Source organism: Amblyomma maculatum, chromosome 1 (genome assembly GCF_055883805.1).
Source record: "Amblyomma maculatum isolate TAMU_Amacu chromosome 1, ASM5588380v1, whole genome shotgun sequence".
In the NCBI taxonomy this organism is placed as follows: Eukaryota; Metazoa; Arthropoda; class Arachnida; order Ixodida; family Ixodidae; genus Amblyomma; species Amblyomma maculatum.
Window position 1 is genome coordinate 472,120,662 of NC_139344.1, and position 25,989 is coordinate 472,146,650.

General features: G+C 47.1%; 1 protein-coding gene across 2 annotated transcripts in view; it reads right to left on the minus strand.

Moving 5' to 3' along the window:
- The window catches only part of LOC146209958 (hydroxylysine kinase), a 122,811-nt gene that overhangs the window by 6,141 nt on the left and 90,681 nt on the right, over nt 1-25,989 (minus strand). For both annotated transcript variants that reach the window (XR_014707771.1, XM_084605467.1), the window contains exon 7: nt 16,469-16,758. Coding sequence is in view for 1 of the 2 variants with exons in the window: in XM_084605467.1 (XP_084461593.1) it covers nt 16,469-16,758 (290 nt within the window). In the remaining variant the exon portion in view is untranslated. The remainder of the gene's footprint in view (nt 1-16,468; nt 16,759-25,989) is intronic.

A 25,989-nucleotide genomic window follows, 5' to 3' on the forward strand; every position in this document is an offset into this window, starting at 1 on the left:
CCCGTATGAGCCCAACTCCGAACGTCCGCTCCGACTCCTCTTGGCGACATCTTGGGCTGTGCTGTGCGTGTTGATGCTGCGGTGCGGCAGTTTAAAAGTGCTGTTTCGCGGTGGTGGTGAAAGCTATTCGACACCTGGGGGCTATTTGTGCTTTGCCTGAGCGCGCCAGCAAACCGTATACCATCCGTTTGACATAGCGGCAGTTTTTGGAAACAGCATTAGCAGCCGGGGTGACTGCGGAGTACTGCGCTTCACTTCCGCAGTGAGGGTGTACCCGTTGTATCTTTCACGATATATGTGTTTTCAATTATGTTTTATAATCGCAATGGTAACTGTACATACAAACACACAGCGAATGAACCGTACGGGCAGCTCCGAACGCGGAATGAAGATACTACGAAAGATGCTTTCCAGTTATCGCCGCATTGATTTAACATGAAGTGCAACCCATTTCGATATAGGATCCAGCTGTCCTGCTTCAACAATGTATACTTTCAAGTGAAACCGCGGTTCAAGACCAGCACATAAAAGAAGTAGTGTCTAAAGTACAATACGTCGACGTTTTTATAAAGCCTTGGTGTTCGTCCTGCGGCTAGAATAGCAGCTTGGGCATGTTGGTTATGCATCTTGAGGTAACATAGCGGAACGTGGACGGGAGCACAAGATTAGAAGACGACACAACGAGCGCTAACTTTCAACCTGTTGAAAGTCAGCGCTGGAAGTCAGCGCTCGTTGTGTCGTCTTCTAATCTTGTGCTCCCGCCCTGTGGCGCAACAGCATCGTATAAACCTGTCCCGTACCAGCATCGTTTGCACGACGTACTGTTGAGCAAAACGTCGAAAAACGTGCACTCTCAGCTGCACCATGAAAGAAAACGACAAATTCGCAGCACATACAGCAGCGCCTACGAAAGCGGCGCCGCCCGCTGGCGCGGCGGACTACGGCACTCTCGTCGAGCGCTACTCTCTAGTCGTCGCTAGGCCTAAATTGTTTCGCATCGAAGGCATATCCGACGACGCTTTGTAATTGCTCAAAGCTAGAGTAAATAGTCTCTCATGGAACTGCCTTACTGCCGATCCATGCCGGGCAGGCCGTGCCTCCTGAAGCCCTCCGCGCCAACGATACGGTGAATCTCTTCCGCCACCGCAAGAGCGTGCTAAAATCTGTTCTTCACTTAAGCAATAATCCGAACGCGAAAAAAAAAAAGTATTTCTTGTGGATTTCGGACCCATACCGTGTTATTGATAATTGCAATACAAATAAGTTACGCAACACATTGCCGCTGGTGCGTCCCGCGCAGCTCATCGTCCGCACGCTGGCTCCGCTGCTAAGGCGTCACCGAAATTTACATCAAAGCTGCGTTTCGATGGAGGCAAAACGAAGAGGCGTCCGTGTGCTGTGCGATGTCAGCGCACGTTAAAGAACCCCAGGTGGTCGAAATTTCCGGAGTCCTCCACTACGGCGTCTCTCATAGCCCGAGTCGCTTTGGGACGTTAAACCTCACAAACCAAAACCAAACCGAAATTTACATCTTTCTTTTACTGATACTATGGGATCGGCAGTAAGGCAGTTCCATGAGAGACCATTTACTCTAGCTTTGAGCAATTACAAAGCATATCCGACGAGGCGAGGTCAGGAGTAAGTGGTTAGAACGTTTCCGAATTCCACACATCGCTTCTACTGATCCGTTCTATGGTCCGTACTGCGACGCCCGGCTGAAGAAAAACGAAATATCACGGGCTTAGAGTTCACTCCACTCAGAGGTGACTATTCACTCCCCCCCCCCCACACACACCTTCTCTTTTGTTTTTTTTTTTCTCACAACTGAGCCCACCGCTCATCCTATGCAGAAGGCACAAAAAACACCAAGGCAACCGGCACTAATCGCACGCACAACTGCGTCTTTTTTAAGCTATGCGCTCACTCTGAGTGCGAAGAAGTGTTATACCCCTGTCACATGAGCAAATTTAATGGTAAGGATTAAAACCAGCTGAAAGACGCGTTGTGTTGTGTTGTGTGCTTCTCTCTTTGTCTGCGTCTTTCCGCTAGTGTTAATCCTTACCAATATGTACCAACTGGCCCAGCTTTCCACTCTATTGAGCAAATTTAATGTCATTCGTATCGAATGACAGTAGCATCTAATGTCATTATTCTCCTGCTATACAAGAAAATTTAATGTCATTAGGTTCGAATGACATTCTTCATCGAATGAGATTGGGGAACTCATTCGCATTCGATCGCGAACCGAATATGTACTCTTGACGCCAGATACGCAGCAGAAACAAGTTATACAACGACATATTTTGCGCACAGTGAAATTAAAAAAAATTATATTTCTAGAGTTTTGTTTTAAAACCTGTTAATTTAGGTGTAAAATTATTCGCACAGCAGGCTCTCGCGGAACGCCATTACTCTCGGTCACAGCAGTGGTCCAGTCATGTCAACGACTCATAATCGTTTTGGGCACTTTGTTCCTTGGTGGCCGCATCTTCCTGTTTATTATTTTTTTTTAATTTAAGCTCAGTCACAACTATTTAAAGTTGTGACTGAGCTTCTCACAATTTGGACGTCAATTCCATGCTCCACATGTCTCCGTGCGTCTCTGCACTGTGTATCCGTGCTCCGCTGTGTTCAGCCATATTGTTTGTTTATATTTATCAAACTTGTGGGTGACTCGATACTTGGCTTGGATTTTTATGGCTAAAGTGATACAGCACAGCCAAAAGTAATGTTTTTCGCTTGAATTATCGTACAGAAATGTTTTCATCAGCTTTAAAATGTTACACAGTGATTTCAAGCGCCTATTATGCGCACTGATGTTCCTTAAGTCCAGTATTTTTTTATAGCTGATCGTAATTACCACCATTTGCGAATGACATTATATTTTACCGTGTAGCACCGAAAGAAACTGAACGAAATCCGATGTATCGGATGACATTAAATTTGCTTGTCTGACAGAGGTATTACCTTCTAAAGCCTTGCCTCTCGAATACCCTCACCCGCCACATTCCCTACAACACCTGTTTAACCTCACACTGTTAGGGGAACCCACCCCTCACTGCGTTTGTCCGTTCTCTCTTGCCTATTCTTGTCTCGAGCATCCCCCAGTCTTCAACCCCACCCTCCTTCCAGATTTTCTCCCTCCCCTTTTTCTTTTTTTTTCAATTTGTTAAGAACTGTCCTTACTTGTGTCAACTTTATTGCTTTGTTTTTTTTTTGTTTTTTTTTTTTTTTGTAGCGGTGACAGCTGAAAAAGGCAGTCCCAAGCGATGTAACACAGTCTTGATAAAGGTCGGGCTCCGACCGAAACGTTGACAACAAATAAATGCGTCTCTCTAAGAAGTGTCTACTCTCTTCAACTTTTAAGGCGGGGGTCCCACGGTGGCCATCTTGGAATTAGTTCAAATTCTGCCACCAGGCTACGCCACTGATTCAGGACTGAGAAAGTGCCTATCGGCCTTGCCCCCAGTTGGCCGAGGGACCCAACCGTTGCTTTGTAGAGAAGCTGTCTTTTGTTGGGGGGTGGGTTTTCAAAGCCCCATTCTTCTCCCCGCCGTGCCAACACCCTCTAGACTAGAGGGTGTTGGCCGTGCGCAGGGGGAAGCGTTCACCTGTTCTTAGCTTGACTACTGCAGATAGCAGGACTGCGGGATGCTTGCCTTACCACGGCTGAACTTGAGCGGCGACGCGACCGCCGCCGCTCGATTCGGCCATGACCGAATGTGCGTAACGTAAATGAAAAGTACCACCTCGTTTTGTTGTTCACTGTTCTGGATAGAGTGGAAGCTTGAGCGAGTTGATGATACATCATCGACATATGTTCACGATAGCTCAAGTGTATACCAAAAATGGAAAGGTGCGATATGATGGAAGATATTTATGTGGCCCTTGTATACTATACTTTGACTCACAAGAGATTTGCACCACTGCTAAAGGCAGGGGCTCCCTGGCCCATTCAAATGCGCACTGTAATAGGTAATTGTGCTCCGACGCACCCCTCGAATCGGCAAGGGCGACAGTAGGAGCACAATTGCCTATTATAGGTGGTGTGGATAGTGGTTATTCAAACAAAAGGAAGGAAAAGAGTGCTGCCGGCCGCTTCAACTGCTATCTAAAATCTGAAGCGCCCAAGCTGCAGCCGGCGGGAAAGCAAAATGATGGGGAGAAGAAAGCGAGGGGAAGTGCAGAGGGGAGCTATAACACGAAATTACAGGGGGAGCTTTGTACATTAGTTACAAAGTACAAAAAAAAAGGGAAACGCGTTTGCCTCGCTCGCGCGCAAGTGTCCAAGTGCTCTTGGTCCATGGCGCCCCGGCCTTTCGCAGTACTAAAAACATTTTGTGAGTCGAAGTATACAACTTTGGTGGTTTCGTCATGAACTCTGGCTGAAATCGACACCTGTATTGTCTTTCCTTTGATACCCATCTTTTGAGCTGTTATCACTTTTGAAGTTATAGCATTTATAGCAGGATATTCTTGCGAGCTCTCTGGTGCAGAACTACTTTTATCAAACGTTATTGCACATAATAAAATTGCAATAAAGTCGGTTTCAATCAACAGTAATCATTTTCATTTTTCTTTTTTTTTTAGTTCGGGCTTTTCTAACCATAGAAACTGACGTTGGTAACCTAATGAGCTGAGAAAAGGGCGATGGCCAATATCATTTTACCTTAGAGAGGAGAGTCGGCATTGCGAAATAGGTGTGAAATACCTACCAAAAGGGTAAGCACCACGCAGCTGCCGCAATGCATTCAGGCTAAATTTTGGGAGAAATGAATTGGAGAGGGGAGGGTAGCAGACAGTTATGAGGCAATGTTGCCAGTAGAAGCGGGTTAGTTTCGCAAGCGCGCTAGACCGCTCCTTCTCGACTTTTCCCCTTTGAATCTCCTCTGTACTTTTCATTGGTTAGATGTACGTCTTTGCTGCATTGCGAATCCAGTGTGCTTTCTATATATTTATTTACTTATTTATTTATTCACTACCAGAATCACCTGCTTTCATAACAAGCATAGACCGGCAATCACTCGCGCTAACCACGTTGAAATGCATAACTGGCTGCCACTGAGGCATTCTTTGGAGTCAAAGGATTCGTTTCTGTCGTTATATGTGCAACAAAAGAATAATTCAAGACACCCTTCGGTTACTTACTGCCCCTAGAATTTGTCCGGACATGTACTTCCTCGCGCTGCCCTGATGTGGCCATTTGGCGTGCTGAACAGCTTTCTTTTTTTTTTTGTTTTAGAGCCCAGCTCTTTGGCGCCCGTTCCTGCGTTTCGCGTCGCCGTCTGCGTTGTCCCTCGTAACCAGGGCAGCGCACGCTCCTGCCACCATTCGCCGCTGCGTGTCCCCCCCCCCCCTCCCCCTACCTTTTTCCTTTGTGGCGGCGACGGTGTTTTCCGGTGTAAGTGGATCGCGGTGCATACATCCTAAGCCGAAACGCAGAGCCACGTTGACTTGACTCACTAGCGGCGTCAGCGGCATCAGTCAGTCGCTGCTATCTCTTCGCAGCGCAACGCTCCTACAGGTCCACACGCTGCCTTACGCGAACTCCTGATCCACAAAGCTTCCTTCATGACAGTCAAGAACTGTTAGTGGAGTGTTTCTTGAAGAAATACGTGTGAAAAATAAAATAAAAAAGTTGTCTGTAACTGTACATACATGTCTTGCTCGAAATCTTTGCCTGAATCTATCGAAAAGCTCGAACAGCCAATGAGATACGCTCAAATTTTGCATTAGAAAGCAACGTAATCGTCGGTAAATTTTCTGTTGTAATAAAAGTAGAAAAAAAAAAACGTGCGCGCTGATGTATGTGGGTGTGCGTACTTTCCTTTTCATAACGCGCTGACCGCTTTCTTTTTTCCCTGGCGGAGGGGGGGGAGGTGGAGGCATTTCCATTGAAACACACGAGGCTATATAGTGTTGACGGTAAGCTAACCGCCCCTCCTCCTCCCCCATTTTTGTTTTTATTTAGAATAGCAGCTTGGGCGTGTTGCTTATGCACCTTGAGGTAACAGCGCGGAACGTGGATGGGAGCACAAGGTCAGAAGACGACACAACGAATAGATTGATGTTTTAGATTGAGCTCCTTGTGCTATATACAGCAACATGAGCAGGTGGGCTGAAAGGGAATGCACCAGCGCTGGTAGTAAGCGTACATTGGTAATGGTACTCCAGCTACAATAACTACCGCGAGCTCTAGTTTCAAGTCAGTCTGCGCTCTTGTTGCGACATTTTTAGCTATAAGGTGCGTTGAGAAAGCGGACTGCCATACTAGCAGCACTCGAGAGCGTGAGTGCAACATGATATTTCTGAAATATATTCAAAATATATGTAATGCCTCCCTGAGGGGTAATGTAAATAAAATAAATAAATAAACATATTCTGAGCAATAAGACGACCAGAAAAGTGAGACATCACGAGCAGTTATCTAAATATGCGCCGCTTTGCAACTAGCACATGTGTTTCTTGACAATGATTTCATAATTTGAAATTTACCAGCCCCGGAATTCTTTTTACATGTCTGGGGATCATACAATAAGATACCCTTGTTGATACCCTTGTGCAGCGGTGGCGTAGCGGTAGAACATCCGCCTCGCATGCAAGAGGACCGGGGTTCAAATCCCGGTGCCGCGCAATTCTCCACCGGATGAACAAAAAAAAAAATCCGAGTGTCGATGGAATTGCATAAACAGGTTTGAAGTGCGACCTGATGTCGGTGAACACCTCCGGCAACGCACTCCCTCACCAGAACAGGAGTTGGCCACCCTGGTGCAGTAATTGGCCACAACCTCCTATGATAAGCTCCACAAAACCCCGGCCCTCAGTCACCAGCGGCTGCGGAACAACTGACCACGGCGGCGGTCAGACCTGTGACGCAGCAGGGGGTGCTAAGAAAGCCTGGCTCCGCTGGACAGGCCGCCATTGGAAACTGACCCTGGCAACGTTTAATGCTAGAACCCTAGCTAGTGAAGCTAGTTTAGCAGTGCTGTTAGAGGAACTAGAGGGCATGAAATGGGATGTCATAGGGCTTAGTGAGGTTAGGAGGCCGAATGAGGCATATACTGTACTGAAGGATGGGCATGTACTGTGTTATCGAGGTTTACCAGAGAGGCGACAACTAGGAGTAGGTTTCCTTGTCAATAAGTATATAGCGGGTAATATAGATGAATTCTATAGTATTAATGAGAGGGTTGCAGGCATCGTAATTAGGCTTAATAAGCGGTATAAACTGAATGTTGTACAGGCCTATGCACCTACAAGTAGTTATGATGACCAGGCAGTTGAAAGCTTCTATGAAGATGTAGAATCGGCAATGCGAAAAGTAAAGACGCAGTATACTGTACTAATGGGCGACTTCAATGCCAAGGTAGGGAAAAAACAGGCAGGAGACAAGGCAGTAGGTGACTATGGCGTTGGTTCTAGGAATAGCAGGGGGGAGTTACTAGTTGAGTTTGCAGAGCGCAGTAACTTACGAATCATGAATACCTTCTTCAGCAAACGGAAGAACCGGAAATGGACATGGAAAAGTCCTAACGGAGAGACTAAAAATGAAATCGACTTCATAATGTGTTCAACCCCCGCCATTATGCAGGATGTAGAGGTAATCGGGAAAGTGCGATGCAGTGACCACAGGATGGTGAGGTCCCGAATTAGCCTAAATCTGAAGAAGGAACGCAACAGATTAGTAAGAAAGAAACCCATCAACGAATTAGCGGTGAGGGGGAGGGCAGAAGAGTTCAGGATCTCGCTACAGAATAGGTATTCAGCTCTAACTGAGGATGGCGACATTACCCTAGAGGCAAGGAACAATAATTTCTGAGATATCATTACTGAGTGCGCGGTAGAAGTAGGCGGTAGGATAGTTAGAGAGGATACCGGTAAGCTGTCTAAGGAGACGAAAGATTTGATTAAGAAACGCCAGAGTATGAAAGCTTCCAATCCAACAGACCAGATCGAATTGGCCGAGATATCAAAGCTAATCAATAAGCGCAAGGTGGCCGATATAAGGAAGTATAACATGGAGAAAATTGAGCATGCTGTAAAGAACGGGGGAAGCCTTAAAGCGGTAAAGAAGAAATTGGGCATAGGCAAAAACCAGATGTATGCGATAAGGGACAAGGCGGGCAACGTCATCACTAATATGGACAAGATAGTCAAAGTAGCCGAGGAGTTCTATACAGATCTCCACAGCAGCCAAAGTAGTCAGGACCGTAATGAGATTGGCGGTAGGGAAAAACAGTCAGACGTTCCACCAGTGACGAAAGACGAGGTCAAGAAAGCATTAGATACTATGAAAAGGGGGAAATCAGCTGGAGAGGATCAGATAACTACAGATTTGCTGAAGGACGGGGGGGATATCGTGCTAGAAAAACTGGCCACCCTGTATACGCAGTGCCTGGTGTCATCGACGGTACCGGAACCATGGAAGAATGCAAACATTATCCTCATTCACAAGAAAGGGGACTCTAAGGACCTTAAAAATTACAGACCAATCAGCTTACTGTCTGTTACGTATAAGGTATTTACTAAGGTAATCGCTAATAGAATCAGAACAACCTTAGACTGCAATCAATCAAAGGATCAAGCAGGGTTTCGGAAACGGTACTCTACTATCGATCATATCCATACCATCAACCAGGTGATAGAAAAATGCTCGGAATATAACCAGCCCTTATACATAGCATTCATTGATTACGAAAAAGCATTTGACTCAGTTGAAACCTCGGCGGTGATGCAGGCATTGCGAAATCAGGGGGTAGACGAGCCGTACGTGAAAGTGCTGGAAGATATATATAGTGGCTGCACAGCAACCATAGTTCTGCATAAAGAAAGTAACAAAATTCCCATAAAGAAAGGTGTTAGGCAAGGAGACACAATCTCCCCAGTACTATTCACAGCTTGTTTAGAGGAAGTATTCAGAGACTTGGAATGGGAGCAGTTAGGGATAAGGGTAGATGGAGAATACCTCAGTAATCTGCGATTTGCTGATGACATTGCCTTGCTAAGCAACTCGGGGGATGAACTGCAAATAATGATTGATGACCTAGACAGAAAAAGTAGAAAGGTAGGCTTGAAAATCAATATGCAGAAGACTAAGGTAATGTTCAACAGCCTCGGGAAGGAACAGCAGTTTACATTAGGTAGCGAAATACTGGAAGTAGTAGGCGAATATGTCTACCTAGGACAGGTAGTAACCGCAGATCCGGACCATGAAAAGGAAATAACAAGAAGAATAAGATTGGGATGGTGCGCATTTGGCAAGCACTCGCAGATTATGACTAGCAGCTTACCGGTATCGCTCAAGAGGAAAGTATACAACAGTTGCATCTTGCCTGTACTCACCTATGGGGCTGAAACGTGGAGGCTAACCAAGAGAGTTCTACTTAAGTTGAGGACAACCCAGAGGGCTATGGAACGAAAAATGGTAGGGGTAACATTAAGAGATAGAAAGCGTGCAGAGTGGGTCAGAGAAATAACTCAAGTTACCGACATTCTAGTGGAAATTAAGAAGAAGAAATGGACATGGGCAGGACATGTAGGGCGAAGAGAGGATAACCGATGGTCGCTGAGGGTAACAAACTGGATTCCAAGGGAAGGAAAGCGTAGCAGGGGGCGGCAGAAAGTTAGGTGGGCGGATGAGATTAAGAAGTTCGCAGGGGTCAAGTGGATGCAGCTAGCACAGAACCGGGTTAAGTGGAGAAATATGGGAGAGGCCTTCGCCCTGCAGTGGGTATAATCAGGCTGATGATGATGATGATGATGATGATGATGATGTTGATTCATCTGCGGTTCCAAAGAAGAAGGGGGGGGGGATCGCCCCATTTAGACAAGTACTGGCGAACCTACACCGTTTGCAAACATTGTCCCCACGAACGTACGTGAAGGGTTTGTTTCATCATTGATGGAAAAAAGAAAAACAGCCCGAGGATGGCTGTCAATCCTCACATTCCTTCTGTAGGTAAACCCTCGTAACTGCCATAAATAAAGCGGGTACTCCAAAGCACTTTCCACGCGCCGCGACGTCAACGCCGCTGTCACGGCAGGCATCGCAAAAGGGGAATGCACCTGCATGTTCGTGGTGCTGGCTCGCTCACCCTCTCGCGCGGACTGAGAAAATTTGAAAACCGTGAAGAAAACTATTCTGTGAAGAAAAGAAGCAGGGGGAGCTAAGTGGACTTCAGGACGAGAAGAACGGAGTAGGGGACAGCCGCGCAGTCCCAACCCCTCGCTAGTTTTCGACGCGTGTAGCACGCGCCAGATATCTGGCAGGGACAGATCACAGCATCAGAGCTCGCGATGCACGCAGGCGCTGAGCGCATGCGCAGACCGGCATTGGCTGACGCGTGCGACGACGTTAGCGCGGCAGTGGGGCTTATGTATTCCAGTAGTTCCCTTCACCCCACGCCACTTCTACCCCCAACATGACGCAATTTTGGATGTACTTTGGGGAAGTGGTATGCCTTTATACTTTCTTCAATCGCCACACTGAGAGAAAAAACTTGACGAATGCTAAGCAGCACAGGCATCGGAATGTGTTCATTTTCATGTTAGACAAAACATTTTCCCAGTGCATGACCAGATTATTGTGGTCAATTTTGGTCAATCTAGTTTGAATTTACTAGCTTTTGTAGGCTTAGAAAAAGCGGCTGTGAGCTTTAGGCATACTTTCTGCAATGCTGTTTCTTGGGCTAGTTGGTGGAGTTTGCTCATTTTGACAAAGCGCAAAAAAGAGGCAGGGATGGTCGAGAGACATGGGACAAAGCGCTTTGCCTGTCCCTCGTGCCTGTATATTTTTAGCCCTTGCCCAAAATGACCAGTCCCTGTCCTTCTCTCTTCCTCTATCATGAGATCAATCATGGTGGCAATTCGTTGACCTCACCCCAATATTTTGTTGTTTCACTATGCCATGCAGCATTTTAGCAGGATTAGAGTTGAACAATGGCAGAGCTGGTTCAGGGCCACTTGCTGCACCTAACCCTTATCCTCCTGCTTTTTTTGTCCACACAAGAACTCCTTAGAATGACTTTCCAATCAGTCGGCTGAAGTAGGCTCGTGAACGCTCAAGATGCAAGTTGAGAGACCCTTGAAGCAATTTCTCTAAACCAAGAAAATGGCAGATGCTGCGAATATTTATGCAGTTTCTTCTGCGGCGATGCTGTTTCAAGTCATTTTGTTTTTTGAACATTATGTTTCCATTCCCTCCCATTTATTTCCGATTTTATCATTGCAAAGGAGTGGAAATTTGCCTTCCTATCACTAACAAAAAAAAAGTAGTCTGAAAGGCGTGGTCGCCATTTGTTATCTGTGCACAGCAAAAATGGGTGATGTTCGCTACACGTGGGAACGAAGCTATAGCGATAACTCGACGCGGTCAACTGTGGGTTTCACCGCAAGGTCTCGACATATAGCTGTCTACATCGAATTGACGTGGTATTGTTATCAAAAATCATTTCGAAACGGATTGAACAGGTTCAGCCCAGTTCGTGAATGTGCCTTCGTGCAAGACTCAGGCTCCTATCTCCTGAGGGAAGCAAAAACTGCTGCCTTGGTAGATCTTGCCGCGTGTCTTCTGCGTGTTTGCTTTTAATTGCTTTCGCATTGCTAGCTGTGCTACTACGCTTATATTTCTGAATCTTTCTGAGTAAGACCACGTGGCTCCTTGATGCTAAGCAGTAAGGATTACAACTAGCGTTAGTCTTTGGTTTTATTTTCTTTTACTGCTTTGCATGTTTGTTATCGGAAATGCTTTCAGTAAAAAAAGAAAAATGCCGCTGGTGACCTCGACGTCAAAACTGCGCGCCGAATCAGACTGTCATGTGATTTCCGCTCCACACATCGTCGCATATTTCATTTCGGTGGTGCCAATCAACATTGAGCCATTCGGAGGCAAAAATTCTGAGCCTCCTCTACTTACTTTACTAAAACCAACTGACGTGTTCGAAGTGTGAAGAAAATGATGTCCTATGTCAAAACCAAACGCGACGTTTCTTTACTTTTTTTTTTCGGTACAAAACCGAAATGAGGTGCAAGAAACACCCAAAAAGCTTGGAATTTCACCGCGATGACTAATCGGGGATGACCATGTGCGCTCGTAAAGGGAGGCTGTCATTGCGCTAATAAATACGTTTGATTTTTTTCATTGCGGCAGTCTAAAAACAGTGGCGATGTGCGTGTGCCGCGATGGATATCAGTACTCTGTTCTGCACGACCGCCCGATACAGACACGCGCTTCATTCCGTCAACCCACCACATGTACTAAATGTCCGCGAAAGCGTTTACGGTGCATTGAATAATAATAATAATAATAATAATAATAATAATAATAATAATAATAATAATAATAATAATAATAATAATAATAATAATAATAATAATAATAATAATAATAATAATAAAACAGACCCCTGGCCTTGAAACATGAATCCACGGCTTCGAGGCTTACTATTTTGAGCATAGCGTAGACGCACAGAGAAGCAGAGTGTGCCGGCTTCGCACGCGCATTAGCTCTACTTGGCCCCACTAATGCCACTGCGTGTGCGCCGAAGGAATCCGGTAATTCGGTTTATATGTAGGCAAGCACTTTTCTCTTGTCACAGTGAAATGCGCCCAGCTGCCCTCTCGGTGTCACTTTATGTTACGCTGTCTGCAGTTGAAACTTCTCTCTTTCCACGCAGCGTAGTGCGGTCAACTGTCCCACCTTTGCGAAGATGTCCATACACGCTTCGTAAGTGACCAAATACAATTAGACAGACGTACAACGGCTGTTACGTTTCATTATCGTTTCATTACGATGATTATCGGTGATGACGTCTGGTTTTTGATTATCTATGAGCACATATTTGTAATGTTTATAAGCATGAAAAGCACTGAACCAAAACAGTGTACATTCTCATTTCAGCTAACGCTCGACATTCGGTTCAGCAGCGTCGAATTCCTTCGTTTCTTTTTTTTTTTTTTTTCATCTGTACTCCGTATGCGACGTCGTCCTTTTGCAGTTGTATTTCTTTTAGCGGCTGCGAAGCTACATTCAAAACGGTGCTTTCCGAGAGGACAGCTGCACCTAAGCACACGTGTGCCACTGAAAGCTCTAGGGAACAGAGCACGCACCAACGAAGATGTGAAGGAGACAACCGCCGGCCGAAACTATTTCTTTTGGTCTACTGTCCTATTCGTTTTTCGACCAATATTTGAGAGTCGCATGACGCACATAGCATCTAAACGGTGGATCATACGCGTGGTACGCCAGCTGGCGTATCGTGATGTCACGTGCGAGCATTTTACCAGCACACCATGCAGCATAACGTGGCGATATCCGTAGCACTCGCTGTCAAACACATAATGTCTAGATTTTGCGAGAAATACCACTGGACCAACTTCGCGCACAGATGAAGAACCTCGTCCAAGCAACCTGCAATCTGTCAAGGCATGTCTTAATTTTGATAAATTTGCACTTTTGTCGCCAGCCGAAAAGCAAGCCCGATACATGTAAATTTACCGGAAGATTCTGCACATTCTGTTTGGTTTTTGCAAGCCGTGTCACTTGCTATCCGAGCCTGAAGCGCCTGGCGAAATACGAATGCATGAGGGAAAAAGTACAGGGCCAGAAGCATATTTAGAAAAGCACAAAATAGCGCAAAGCCCCTCAGCGATTGGGCGTGAAGGTTAGCGGCTTAGCACTGCAGGCGAGCGTCCACTGTTCGCACACAATGCAGAGGTGCAAAGGGTGATGCGGTGACCATGTGCAGGTTCTTCGTGCGAGCGAATAGCCCCCGCATAAACCACAGTGTATGCGCGCAAAACATGTGCACGCACGCAGTGTGCCTGTCATGTCTTGTCACCTAAAAAAAATTTCACTCTGCGGTCCTTCTCTAATGAACTGTTTGTGTTTCCACTTTGAGTAGATGCGTCTCCTTGTGCTAAGAACCAGTGGTGTCTCGCACCACGTTCTAAATCGAGTGGTGCCTCCAGGTATTCATTCATTACTTTCACTCCACTGACACTCTCTGCTTTCCTCTATATCATGAATTGTAGCCTCTGCATCAGGTGAGAGAGTTGTTGAAATTCTCCCTCTATGGAATGTTTGAAGCCGGATCTGCTCCAGAAAGAAGTTGTTTCGACAGGCAATGAATTTTTGAAAAGTGTGACAGTCACCTCACAAACAGCAATGCAAATAGCAACAAGCAAAACACTTCACAGCACAAAAGTAGTATAGGTGGGTTGCAGAAACCTAGAAGTCAGCAGGTCAAACCTCTTCACCATAGCAGCCAAACCTGTTTTGAGGGCAGAAGTTGGGTGCAGCACAGAATACATCTGTGTTCAGCCTGATGTCATGCCCAAACGTGTTGAGCAGAATTCCTTCACAATTGAGAGGTGGAGGTAGGGGCAGGAGAGGTGTTATGAATGGCACTCACAAACGGAGGGGTTCTTAATCCCATAATTGCGACAAGAAGAGGGGTGCAGGAAATGGACGTGGCCATTATTGCCACAATAGACGTCTCCTGCACTGCACCCGATTTCTGCCCCCAAAACAGGTTTGGCCGCCATGGTGAAGGGGTTTTTGCACTGCAGAGAAGCTGACTTTGAAGGAGTGTAGTCACGCGCGCCTCTCCTGGCAATTGAATGAACTCACACTTTTGCTGCTTTTACCTAGGTGGCGCTAGCAGTAAAAACCTTTAATGACCGAATACAGGTGCAAATACTAATTATCGCTATGGTTTATGCTTCTTATTTTAACTTTATTTTACAGTAATACAATATAAAAAAAAAGCCAACTCAAACAAGGCTCACATTGTTGAGTATGACGGCCTTCTCGATTGAATGCCGTGTAGGAAAAATTGATTATATTTGAAGGCTCAGTATAATCGTGCTAATTGTATAAAGCGCAATTTGCGATCATTTTCACAAATAACTACTATTCTAGTTTCGCCATGCATGATTCCTAGGCTGTAGAATGAGCGGGTTTTCTGGTCAAGCTATGCGATGTGCGGCAGTATTACGGAAATCTTCAAATTGGAAAGGTAATTAAAAACGAACTAGCGAATAAATTTCAATGAAACTTCGTACACTCAACTATGATAATGTGCGCCCGAAGTGGTAAAAATTTTACTGCTGTGCACGTTGATAAAGCGCAGATATTCGTGCCCAAAATAGCCAAACTTTACCATGTTGAAAAGGCTGCCGATAAAATACTCATTAAATTAAAACTAATTACGCGCCATGTCCCCTAATATAAATACCCATTCTATGTGTAGGCCACTGTTCTAAGTGCAGCAGTTTCTTCAGCAAATTAATCCGAAGTAGGGTATATCAACGACGCTAGCGAATTTGTCATCTGCAATACCACCTCTCATGCAGTTGATAACGTTGGCACACTAAAGCAGCGCACATCATTTGACAGAGCGTATATTAAGCTTTCGAATGATGCCTACATTGTGATGTTCGAAAAAGAACAACGCGTAGAATGCTCACGCAAACATTGCCTAAAATGGCCCATTCGCGCTGCCGGAGTGGGACCCCCGCCCTAATTACGGAAGCCGACGGAAACTACTTCGTAATATACTATATATATGCATCATAACGAGCACCCTCATTTACCCTTCATTTATATATATATATATATATATATATATATATATATATATATATATAGTATATATGGAGGATACTTTACGGCGGAACTTAAGTATCCTACGTCACGTGTTATATGTCAGGTGCTAGCCCACACTATCGCTTCATATCCTTTAAGGGTTAATGCGATATCGTAGGCTAAAACCGGACATATAAAATACCGCTTTAACCAATCCGTATGAACGTGCCTGCTTTGCATAGGGGTAAGGTCTCTGACTCAGAACTCAAGGGCAGGCTGATACCGAAATCCCAACGAAAGGAGAAGACCGCGTTAGCAGCTTCTGCCAAACGTAACGTCATGCAAGCTTACTTCGAATCAGTGCCCGGTAATGTCAGCGTCATGCTCGGCATTTTTCGCTCTCAGCGCCGACGTCGATAAGACGCAACAATGTTTTAGTGAACGAGGCCTGTAACGGAAAAGCATTAAAATCACATTGTGCTCAAAAGGCGAAAGCGAAGTAACGCGGCCCAAGAACTTCGCGTTCAGAAGTTACACCACAAAGTTCGCAAATAAAATTAATGGATCGTTACCACACACTTCGCTTTTTGTTTTTGTAGCACATTCCTCGAACAAGCCTTATGTACGGCAGTCGCTATGAATCACCTTATTCAATGCCGTCACGAATTGTGATCGCCCCGCCCTTCACTCTGCCGATCGCAGTTTTTCGTGACAGACACTGAGAGCCACGAGAGTTTTCTCGGCATTCGGACTCCGACGATATGGCGTTAATATTATGCGTCATGGGTGCGCGAGGAATCCCTCCAGCCAAGCCTGCGGTGTTGGCTGCACCCTGAACGCGACAAGAGGCGCGACTGCTGCGTGCTCGTATCTGTCCCATACCTTGAGCAAGTGAACCGATCCTCTCTCCTCAGGTAGATGAACTAGGTACCCTGCGATTGACAGCCCCACGTTCTCTTCAGGTGACCGTAGCCCCGCAGGCGCGATGAGCACGTAGGCCAGCATCACGGCCAGGTCCAGTACCCGGGGTCCGCCGTGCACGTCGCCCCAGTCCAGCACGGCGTACACTTCGTCGTCGCCATCCTCGTCTCCCTGCCCTTGCTGTCCTCCGCCGCAGGTCTTCTTTGGGTGCGTCAGCACGTTCTTCTCATTCAGGTCACCATGTAGAACGCCTGAGCGCGAAAAGGAATACGCCAAGGCCTAAGCGATCCACGTGAGTCTCAGTCGGGAATTCAATTTGATCGCTTGCCTTCTGGACATAAACTACACCACAAGCACAGCGGTGATCGCTGTCAAGCAAGCACAGGAAACTGTCAAAGAAACGTTACTAACTAAGGAATAAACACAAGCCGTGTGAGGATCGCAGTGGGAAGCTCCCATTAAGAGCTGACGCTGTTCAGTGTATTGGGGCCAGTCTTTATAATGACAACTTTTTCTGCAGGCCGCCAGCAGTGTCTTGTATTCTTTATGGGACACAAATAAAGGTATTATTATCATTATTATTATTATTATTATTATTATTATTATTATTATTATTATTATTATTATTATTATTATTATTATTATTATTATTATTATTATTATTATTATTATTATTATTATTCAAGTTTCTCCGTTTCTTCATCCCCATTCCCCTCTTGACAGAATGCAGAAGTTGTTTACTCTTTTTGTCTTCACCTTGACTTCTTCCAAAACTCGCTCTCTTCATTTATATTGGACTTTCGTAGCTTAATTTTGTACTCTAAGCTGTATTTACAACATATAACTTCCACTTTCTAGCCAAAGTATTGTATTTAATTTACTTCACGTTTAGCTTTTTCTCCTGTTCAGTGCTGTTTAAAATATCTTGTACTGCTTTTTTTACGTTTCTTACTTATATTTTAACTTTAAACTTTATTTTCGAACCTTACTGTCCCGGGTTCAATTGTATATAATTAATGTATTTCTCTGTACTTCTAGCCTGTGTTTAAGTAGCACGCACTTGTTGCGCCTGGTATGGTTGTTTATTGTATGTATACTTTTATTACTATAATCAATGTCAGTTATTTGTTTCTTTCTCTATCTGTTTTTTTTTGTGATGTGCTCTACAATTCTCTGACTGTGTATATAAGACATGCTACTCATTGATTTCTTTCTTTCCGTGATACTTCGTCTCAGTTCCATTTCATGTGTTATTTGTTTATTATTTTGTGTTTTATCTGTGTGTGTTAAACTTGTGTGTGCATTGCCATTTTTTTTTGTTCTGCAGCACGAACACCACATGGTTATTCCTGCGCATATTAAATAAAGATTGATTGATTGATTGAATGAATGATTATTTTTTTTCCCAAGATGGCGCCCAGTAAGGACGCATGTGTGTTGTGCTCTCGGCCGTTCTTTGGCAAGCAGCAGTTTTTACGCTGTGCCGACTGTGCGAAACGTGTTCACCCGAAGTGCATCACTTGGGCGGATGATGAGCTGCAACTCTTGAAGTCCGGCTCTCAGCCATTCGTGTGCAATTTGTGAGCGTCGTCGTCGTCTGACGGTGTTAGGCTTAGCGACGGTGGTGGGCCGGCAGCTAAGTTCCTTTCTCCCATCGCCCCGCTCCTGTCCAGCCACCCGACCGGCTTTCCCCTTTCAACCGCGACCAGCGAACATGGCGGTGAGTTTGCCTCGCTACGGGCTCTCCTCGTCGACGCGTTTGAGGGAATCTCTTTTCTGAGCAATGAGGTTGCCCAGCTACGGGAGGAGAACGAGCGCCTTCGCGGGGAGAACTCGCGGGCCTTCGTACAACCACCGCCGGTCTCGAGGGAGAGCACACGCCCTTTCTTACGGCCTTCTCAATCGCCGCGGGAGCAATGGGAACTTTTCTCCTTGAGTTACACTCTCCCCCGCCGCAAGGGGCGCGACCTGCTCATTGTTCGCTCCGCATCTGCTTCAGCGGCGACGGGGGGCTTTTGCCTGGTTTCGCGTTGTCGTTCGCTTTTTTCGTGGTGAGTGCAGCCCCGAAATGAAAGAACACGGAAGGTAGATACTGCAGCAGCATGTCGCCAGCGTACTATACCCGTGAACCGAGTCTTTATATAAAAGCACTGTCACTCAGCAAACGTTCTCGAAGCATATGACATACATTGCGGCATGGTAGCTACTTTTCTTCATTTTAAACCGAAATTTTCCCAAGCCTGCACAAGAATAGCAAAAAAAAAAAAAAAAATCGAATGAGCAGTGATCACATCGAAGCTTCTTCAAGGCTAACATTACAGCAATTCGTCTGCAACAGCAAAATCGTCTTTTAGCGCTAGATCGAAACCATCCATATATAGCGCCGAAGATGAAAATAATTTCATAAAAATGTAATCTAAGTTGCATAATGCTTGCATGATATGAAGTAATAGTATAACAGTCAAAGTAAAGACTGTAAGGCTGGGTTTTCAATGTTATTATAATTTGTATATTAGCAATGTGATGCATTTATTCATTATTTTATTTTGCAAATAAACTGTTTTAATTGAATTTTACATGATATTATGCTTATTATAAAAATAATAAATGGTTTGATATTCATAACACCGCTTGTTCGGGATGCGGTAAAAAGAGACTAATAAATGACACAGCTGGTGACACTCGATTGCAGCGGCTGACAACGATCGAGTTCACTTACTATATCAAAAATATCCAAGAAACTTCTAAAGCGTTAAAAAAGGAAACTTTATCTGAAGAAACATTTCAAGACATGCTGTTCATCACGAGTCTACTGTACAAGTGGTAGAATACCTCCTGGGGAAAGGTGTCGACTCCGTCCTCACCAGGAAACTCAATAGGGGCCTCATTGAGGATCTCTTAGGGAAAGTAAGGCTAATGTGCGGAGAGAACGACATGCTAAATGCGAGGGCCGTAACAGCGGCACTTGACCACATTGTCAAGACAGGCGTTTTATCATGGAGCAAAATCAAGGCAGTTTTCGTCGATGCCAAAGAAATCATTTCTGCTCGGCCACAATCCGTAACCGACAAAATGACGGAATTGTGGTGGCATCTCCTGTCATCCCATTACTGTCACATATTCCGGTTCAGCTTACGTCGATGGATACATTGATAAGTTAATCAGTGACCTCGGGTGTGACGCTGCGCTATCTTTCTTGAAACTAGCGAAAGAAGCAGCCCCATTTACACTCTTCTACGGGGACAAGAATTCTAGTGGACTGCATTATCCGAAACCAGAGTTTATTGCCCTATTGGATAAGGTTTTCTTTAAAAAAAATAGTTGTGCATCTACCACACACAAATGCTCTCGAAGTACCTCAAATCTTGTACAAGCAGCGCAATTGAGAATTCTCCATTGCTGAGTTGCCCTGAAGGAATTAACAACAGCCTATACGGCCCGCTTCTTTGATATCTGAAAAATTTATCACAATCCTACTTGTCAATTATACCAAGAAAGTGACATACAGGAATTACAGGCCAGCTCCCTATATGAACAAACCGGCCAGGAAGATATTGAGACTGAATTGTCTAGACGCAGGTCACGGTTTGAAGAATGGGTGAATATATAGTACAATGTATACCTTTGAAAGATAATTTTTGTATTGTTTGCCGCTCTTTTCAATTAGGCATAACTGTTCATGCCCATTTCGTAAATAAATAAAGTTGTTGTTTACCTATGCATTAAACCGACTACGTCTGTTATACACGTACCGTCTGTTGCAGAAGTTTGCAGCCCAACGCGCCGGGCGGAGGAGCCGTATCGCTCCCGAGAGGCGGCGCTGCGCCCGCCGGCGCTGCTTGGTGACACAGCTATAAAGAGTGAGGAGGCTTGTTCTCTTCCCCTCATCGCGCGGCTGAGAGCAAAGATGTGCGATATCAACCACGGGATGAGGGGAAGAGAACAAGCCTCCTCACTCTTTATAGCTGCGTCACCAGGCCGCGCCGGCGGGCGCAGCGCCGCCTCTCGGGAGCGATACTGCTCCTCCGCCCGGCGCGTTGGGCTGCAAACTTCTCCAACAGACGGCACGTGCGTCAGTCGCGAGGCTACATATACATATTCTGTCTTTCAACCTACTGATTTGTTTGGAACGAAGCTAGAACAGCTCGGTCCACTAGACAACTGCAATTTTAACTATATGCGTAAATTGTGTTCCTTACTCTGAATCTGAATTTTCGCCGGCGCCTCTTTTGCTGTATACGAAAACAGAAGCGATTGACAGAACCTCCAGCCAACAGTTTACGATGCACTCACATTAGGTCACGATGCACCTGCTTACAGCTTTCGAAGGAACCCTGCATAGCCTGACAAATTTATTTCTGTGCAAAATTTAGGGGCACAAAATGTTGAAGTAAGTGTACCAGCTTCATTCGAAGGTGCTCGGCCGTACTGACGAAGGCGCGCACGCGTGTGGACGGTGTGCACTATATTTTATTCCTCGTACACGATAAATCTTAGACGCTGATTACGGCGTCACTGTATAAACCATAAGGGGTGAAATGTGAGGACCTGCCGGTTGCAACTGACGCGGGCGGAGCGAAGAGCGAGCGCGCGTTGGCCTTTCGCGTGAACAGCGGCAGCACAGGCGCAGCAGTGGGGCGGTGGCGACCCCACCGAGGCGCGGCGGGCGGTGGAAACAGACCCCATTAGTGAGGCCGTAAGAGAAGGGAAGCGCGCTCTCCGTCTAGACCGGCCGTGGTACAACAAGCCGAGATCATTGGCTCTCTACTTGACGATGTTCGCGGGCTACGCCAGGAGCTTGTGCGCGCCTCACAAGCTCCTGGCGTAGGCCGCGGCGTAGGCTTCGCAGTCTGAGCGTCCTCTCGTCGAGCGCCCTCTCGTTGTTTCCCTGGGCAATACTAGCCGTGATGAGCAGCCGTCTGTGGACTACTCCACCGCTCTTCATCGAAGGATGACTCCCGGCGATACTACTTGTTGTTAGGTTTGGCGCGCGGCCCCTTGGTGGCGTTGGCCTTGGCGGCTCCGTGGACGGCCGACGGCATCAAAGGTGCCAGCAAAGACGAGGCGTCTTCTAACGAAACAACCTTTACTGCAACATCATGAAGAAACGGGCAGTGAAGCTGACCCGGAGAGATTACAGACACTCTCACACAGCTGGTGTCTAGCGTCGTGCAAACGGCGCGTCAAAGTAGTCTCTGTCCCAGCGGAGTCGGCCGCTGCATTTTATAGGTTTTCCCGTTCACAGGGAAAGGGTAAACTCTCAGAGGAAAGGGAGAGCCAAACATGTTGGTTCACGACGAATGACTCAATCGCAGGTGTTCCGACCTCATCTCCTCCACCTCCTGCAGACAGGAGAGGGCGACGCACTTTCCCTCGAGCTCCAGGCTTGGCCAGCTTTTGCACACACACGCACGCACACACATTTGGCGCGTGGCAGGAACACGCTGAGACTTGTCGGCGGGAGGAAGCGTTGCGCGGCCGAAGAACGGCGTCGAAATGGCCGATCCGCTCGCGATTCTGCCTGTTGCTATGCGGTGGCCGCGTCAGCTGTCCCACTTCTTGGTGGAGAAACGTAACAGACTGCCCCGCCGGGGGAGGGAGATCCCGAAGGGCAGGGGACTGCATCCGCTGTCCGGAGGGATCGGGATGTTGCTGCTAGCCGGGTTCATCCGACTCTGTTCTCTTGAGCCAGTCAGCCTGAAGAATTCCTTGGCAAGTCCGGGTTTCCAAGGCACTCTGCAACTTCTCTTCAGGAGAGATTTCTGACAACCCACAACGTCACAACCACGCTAAACACTCAACCGCTCAGCCAGCAAGCACGGCACAATCTTCACTAAGTTCTGCCATACTATTTCCCTCTTATGCCCCCATCAATATTAAAGGGCAGCTCAGCAGCACTTGGAACGCGTCCACAAATTTGAAAATTGCGCTTTCAAAAACGTCCCTTCAAACAAAAATAATACAATGCAATATGTTTAAAATCCTAGGCCAGGAAGAAAAACACCAACAAGTGAAAACTGAGGCTTCTTCTCACGTTATGGGCTTCGACTTAAGCCCTCGTCATTACTGTTGAGATCACCCTTTTCACTAAAGCTCCGGCTGTCCATTTCACGGAACAACCGTACCTTCCTGTTTCTGTGCAAAGAAACACATGAGCATAACTCACTCACTTTCCTAAACAACCTATCCCTCTCCTTACGTGTGGCGCACCAATCACGCATTTTCTTTGCATGGGCGCATTTGTGCCTTTGGGATAGTCGCTTTCTCTTTCGCGATAGCTTCAACTTTCTCGCTTCTTTCATCGCGCCTGCCTTTCCGTTTTTTTCTACGGCAGCACTGAAACACATGCTTTGTGCTTTCTTTTCGCAATCTTTGGAGTTTGCTATCCTGACGATGGCAGCATTCTTTCTCACGCCTGCCCTTTCGCGTTTTTCGTCGGCAGCGCTGGAATACTAGCCTTCTGCTTTCTTTTTGCAACCGTTTGAGCTTGCTCTCCTTACGACGGCAGCAATCTTTTTCGCGCCTGCCCTTCCGCGTTTTTCGGTGGCAGCACTTGAATACTCTAGTCCTACTTTCTTTCGGCGCGAGCTCTGGCAAGCTAGCGGTCAACGTTTTAGCGGTAACCGGAGCTAGTAGGGTACCGGTGTCGTCAAAGAGCGGCGCCGCGTCTGCATCGCGGCCAGCAGCGCATGACTCACTTTCAGTCAAGTCCGAGCGACAACTGCTCACGCCAGCCCTCATGCTAGGCATCTCCTCTGGCTCGCCACTCACGTTACACGGGTCCTCCGGTGAGCCGCATTGCTCAGCGCTAACCGGCGCACGATCAAGCTCATTCGACAGCTGGGGCGCTTCGGATAGCGTGAGGGTCATGTGTGCTACGTCCGCGTTCGCACTGGGGATGCTTTCGCGAATACAACCTAGCGTGGTATCAGAGCACGAACTATTCTGACTCTGCTCTGGTCGTTCGCTGTCGCCTTCGCAAGTCTCGCTCTCTACAGCGGACGCGCACTCCTCGTCGGTCTGCCCTGGGTGATCGGAACTCGCGGGCTGCGCAGTTTCCCTGATCGGCACTTCGTTTTTCGGTGTGCCCTGCTCTACGACACAGCTGATTTCGGAAACCGAAATTTTCTCATCTCCGCCGCGCTCTCCACAAGCTTCTGTTTTCGACTCGAGAGACGGTTCAGTTACTACCAGTTCCCCACTCTCATTTGATGGAACTGTATCTCCTACAGCTACTTGGGTCGGCATGCAGTTCACCTCGCTTAACGGCGTCACTTCGGACTTCTCGCCGTTGGAGCCGGCGCTAACCTTCTCAGCTAGTGGCTCGACCAAGGTAACACGATGCTCTTCTGTTCGAGAATCGGTCGGCTTACTACTGCGGTCACATTGCTCGGCCGTTTCCCCAAGCTGTTTCTCACACTCCGGTGCAAATTCGATTTGCTCCGGAACTTCCGCACTGTCTAGCCATTCGCTTACAGCGGCTTTCAACTGATAGGCCAAATCAAAGTATGCCTCGTTGCAATGTTTCTCGCTCTCATATCTCTTCCGAAGATCCTGAGGCGTTATCTGATATCGTATCAGCAATGACTCTTTTAGTTCATCGTAATTTTTCAAGCGGTCGCCAACCAATCGCTTGATGTCTTCCGACGCTTCAGCGGAGAGAAGAGCTACCAACATCTGCGCCCAACTATCTCGCTCGAAACGTTTACTTCTGCAGACATTCTCGAAGTCTGCCAAATACTCGGCCACATCCTCGGCAATGAGGAACAGTGGCGGACCATCTCGCGGTATTGAACCGTTACACTGAATGGCATTGCAAGCTTTAATCCTTTCCACGCTCATTCTATGTGCTGATATCTCCAGCTGCATCAGTTTCCTTACGCGGGCGTCCTCTTTCTCGAAACGTTCCCTACGTTCACGCATCTCTTTCTCGTAACGTTCTCTACGTTCACGTTCCTCTTTCTCGTGACGTTAACGTTCCTCTTGACGTTCGTCAATGATCTCAAGGCATTCCAAAAGCTCGTCATCTTCAGCTTCCGACGCAAGAATAGCCTTTAACACTTCTGGTTTTCTGAGTTTGTCTGACAAATCCAGACCCAACTCCTCCGCAAGCTCCAGCAATTTTGGTTTGCGCAACGACTTCAAATCCAAACTCATGGCTGTTCCGAGTGCTGCCTTCTCTACTGCCCACTATTGCCTTGCTGCAATTAACCCAGCAACAACGACAACACAATTACCAGCTCTGTTCTCTACTTAACAAAAGCCTGGCAAAACTCAGTAGAAGAAAGTCCCGCACTCACCAAACCTCGCAGCCAAGAATCCAACGCAGTCGTTCCGCTGCAGGCAACCAGTCATCACACAGGGCTCGTTGCACTGCTCCCGCCTTTCCGCTGAGCTGCTTTGATTCACGAGTCACGCCTCGGACATCTCCGCTCTTCCCACCAGATGTTGCACCTCGGTCAGGCCTGGCTCGTTTCACCGACCACGGTCACTGCTTGGTCGTCCTCGTCTCTCCGCTTTCCGCTGTTCACCAGTTGTTGGACGACGGTATCGCCTGGCTCGTCCCTCCAACCACGGTTACGGCTTGGTCGTCGTCATCCCACCGCTGTTCACCAATTGTTACATTTGGGGTGTGCGCGCCCCTCGGTGGCGTTGGCCTTGCGGCTCCGTGGACGGCCGACGGCATCAAAGGTGCCAGCAAAGACGAGGCGTCTTCTAACGAAACAACCTTTACTGCAACATCATGAAGAAACGGGCAGTGAAGCTGACCCGGAGAGATTACAGACACTCTCACACAGCTGGTGTCTAGCGTCGTGCAAACGGCGCGTCAAAGTAGTCTCTGTCCCAGCGGAGTCGGCCGCTGCATTTTATAGGTTTTCCCGTTCACAGGGAAAGGGTAAACTCTCAGAGGAAAGGGAGAGCCAAACATGTTGGTTCACGACGAATGACTCAATCGCAGGTGTTCCGACCTCATCTCCTCCACCTCCTGCAGACAGGAGAGGGCGACGCACTTTCCCTCGAGCTCCAGGCTTGGCCAGCTTTTGCACACACACGCACGCACACACATTTGGCGCGTGGCAGGAACACGCTGAGACTTGTCGGCGGGAGGAAGCGTTGCGCGGCCGAAGAACGGCGTCGAAATGGCCGATCCGCTCGCGATTCTGCCTGTTGCTATGCGGTGGCCGCGTCAGCTGTCCCACTTCTTGGTGGAGAAACGTAACAGACTGCCCCGCCGGGGGAGGGAGATCCCGAAGGGCAGGGGACTGCATCCGCTGTCCGGAGGGATCGGGATGTTGCTGCTAGCCGGGTTCATCCGACTCTGTTCTCTTGAGCCAGTCAGCCTGAAGAATTCCTTGGCAAGTCCGGGTTTCCAAGGCACTCTGCAACTTGTCTTCAGGAGAGATTTCTGACAACCCACAACGTCACAACCACGCTAAACACTCAACCGCTCAGCCAGCAAGCACGGCACAATCTTCACTAAG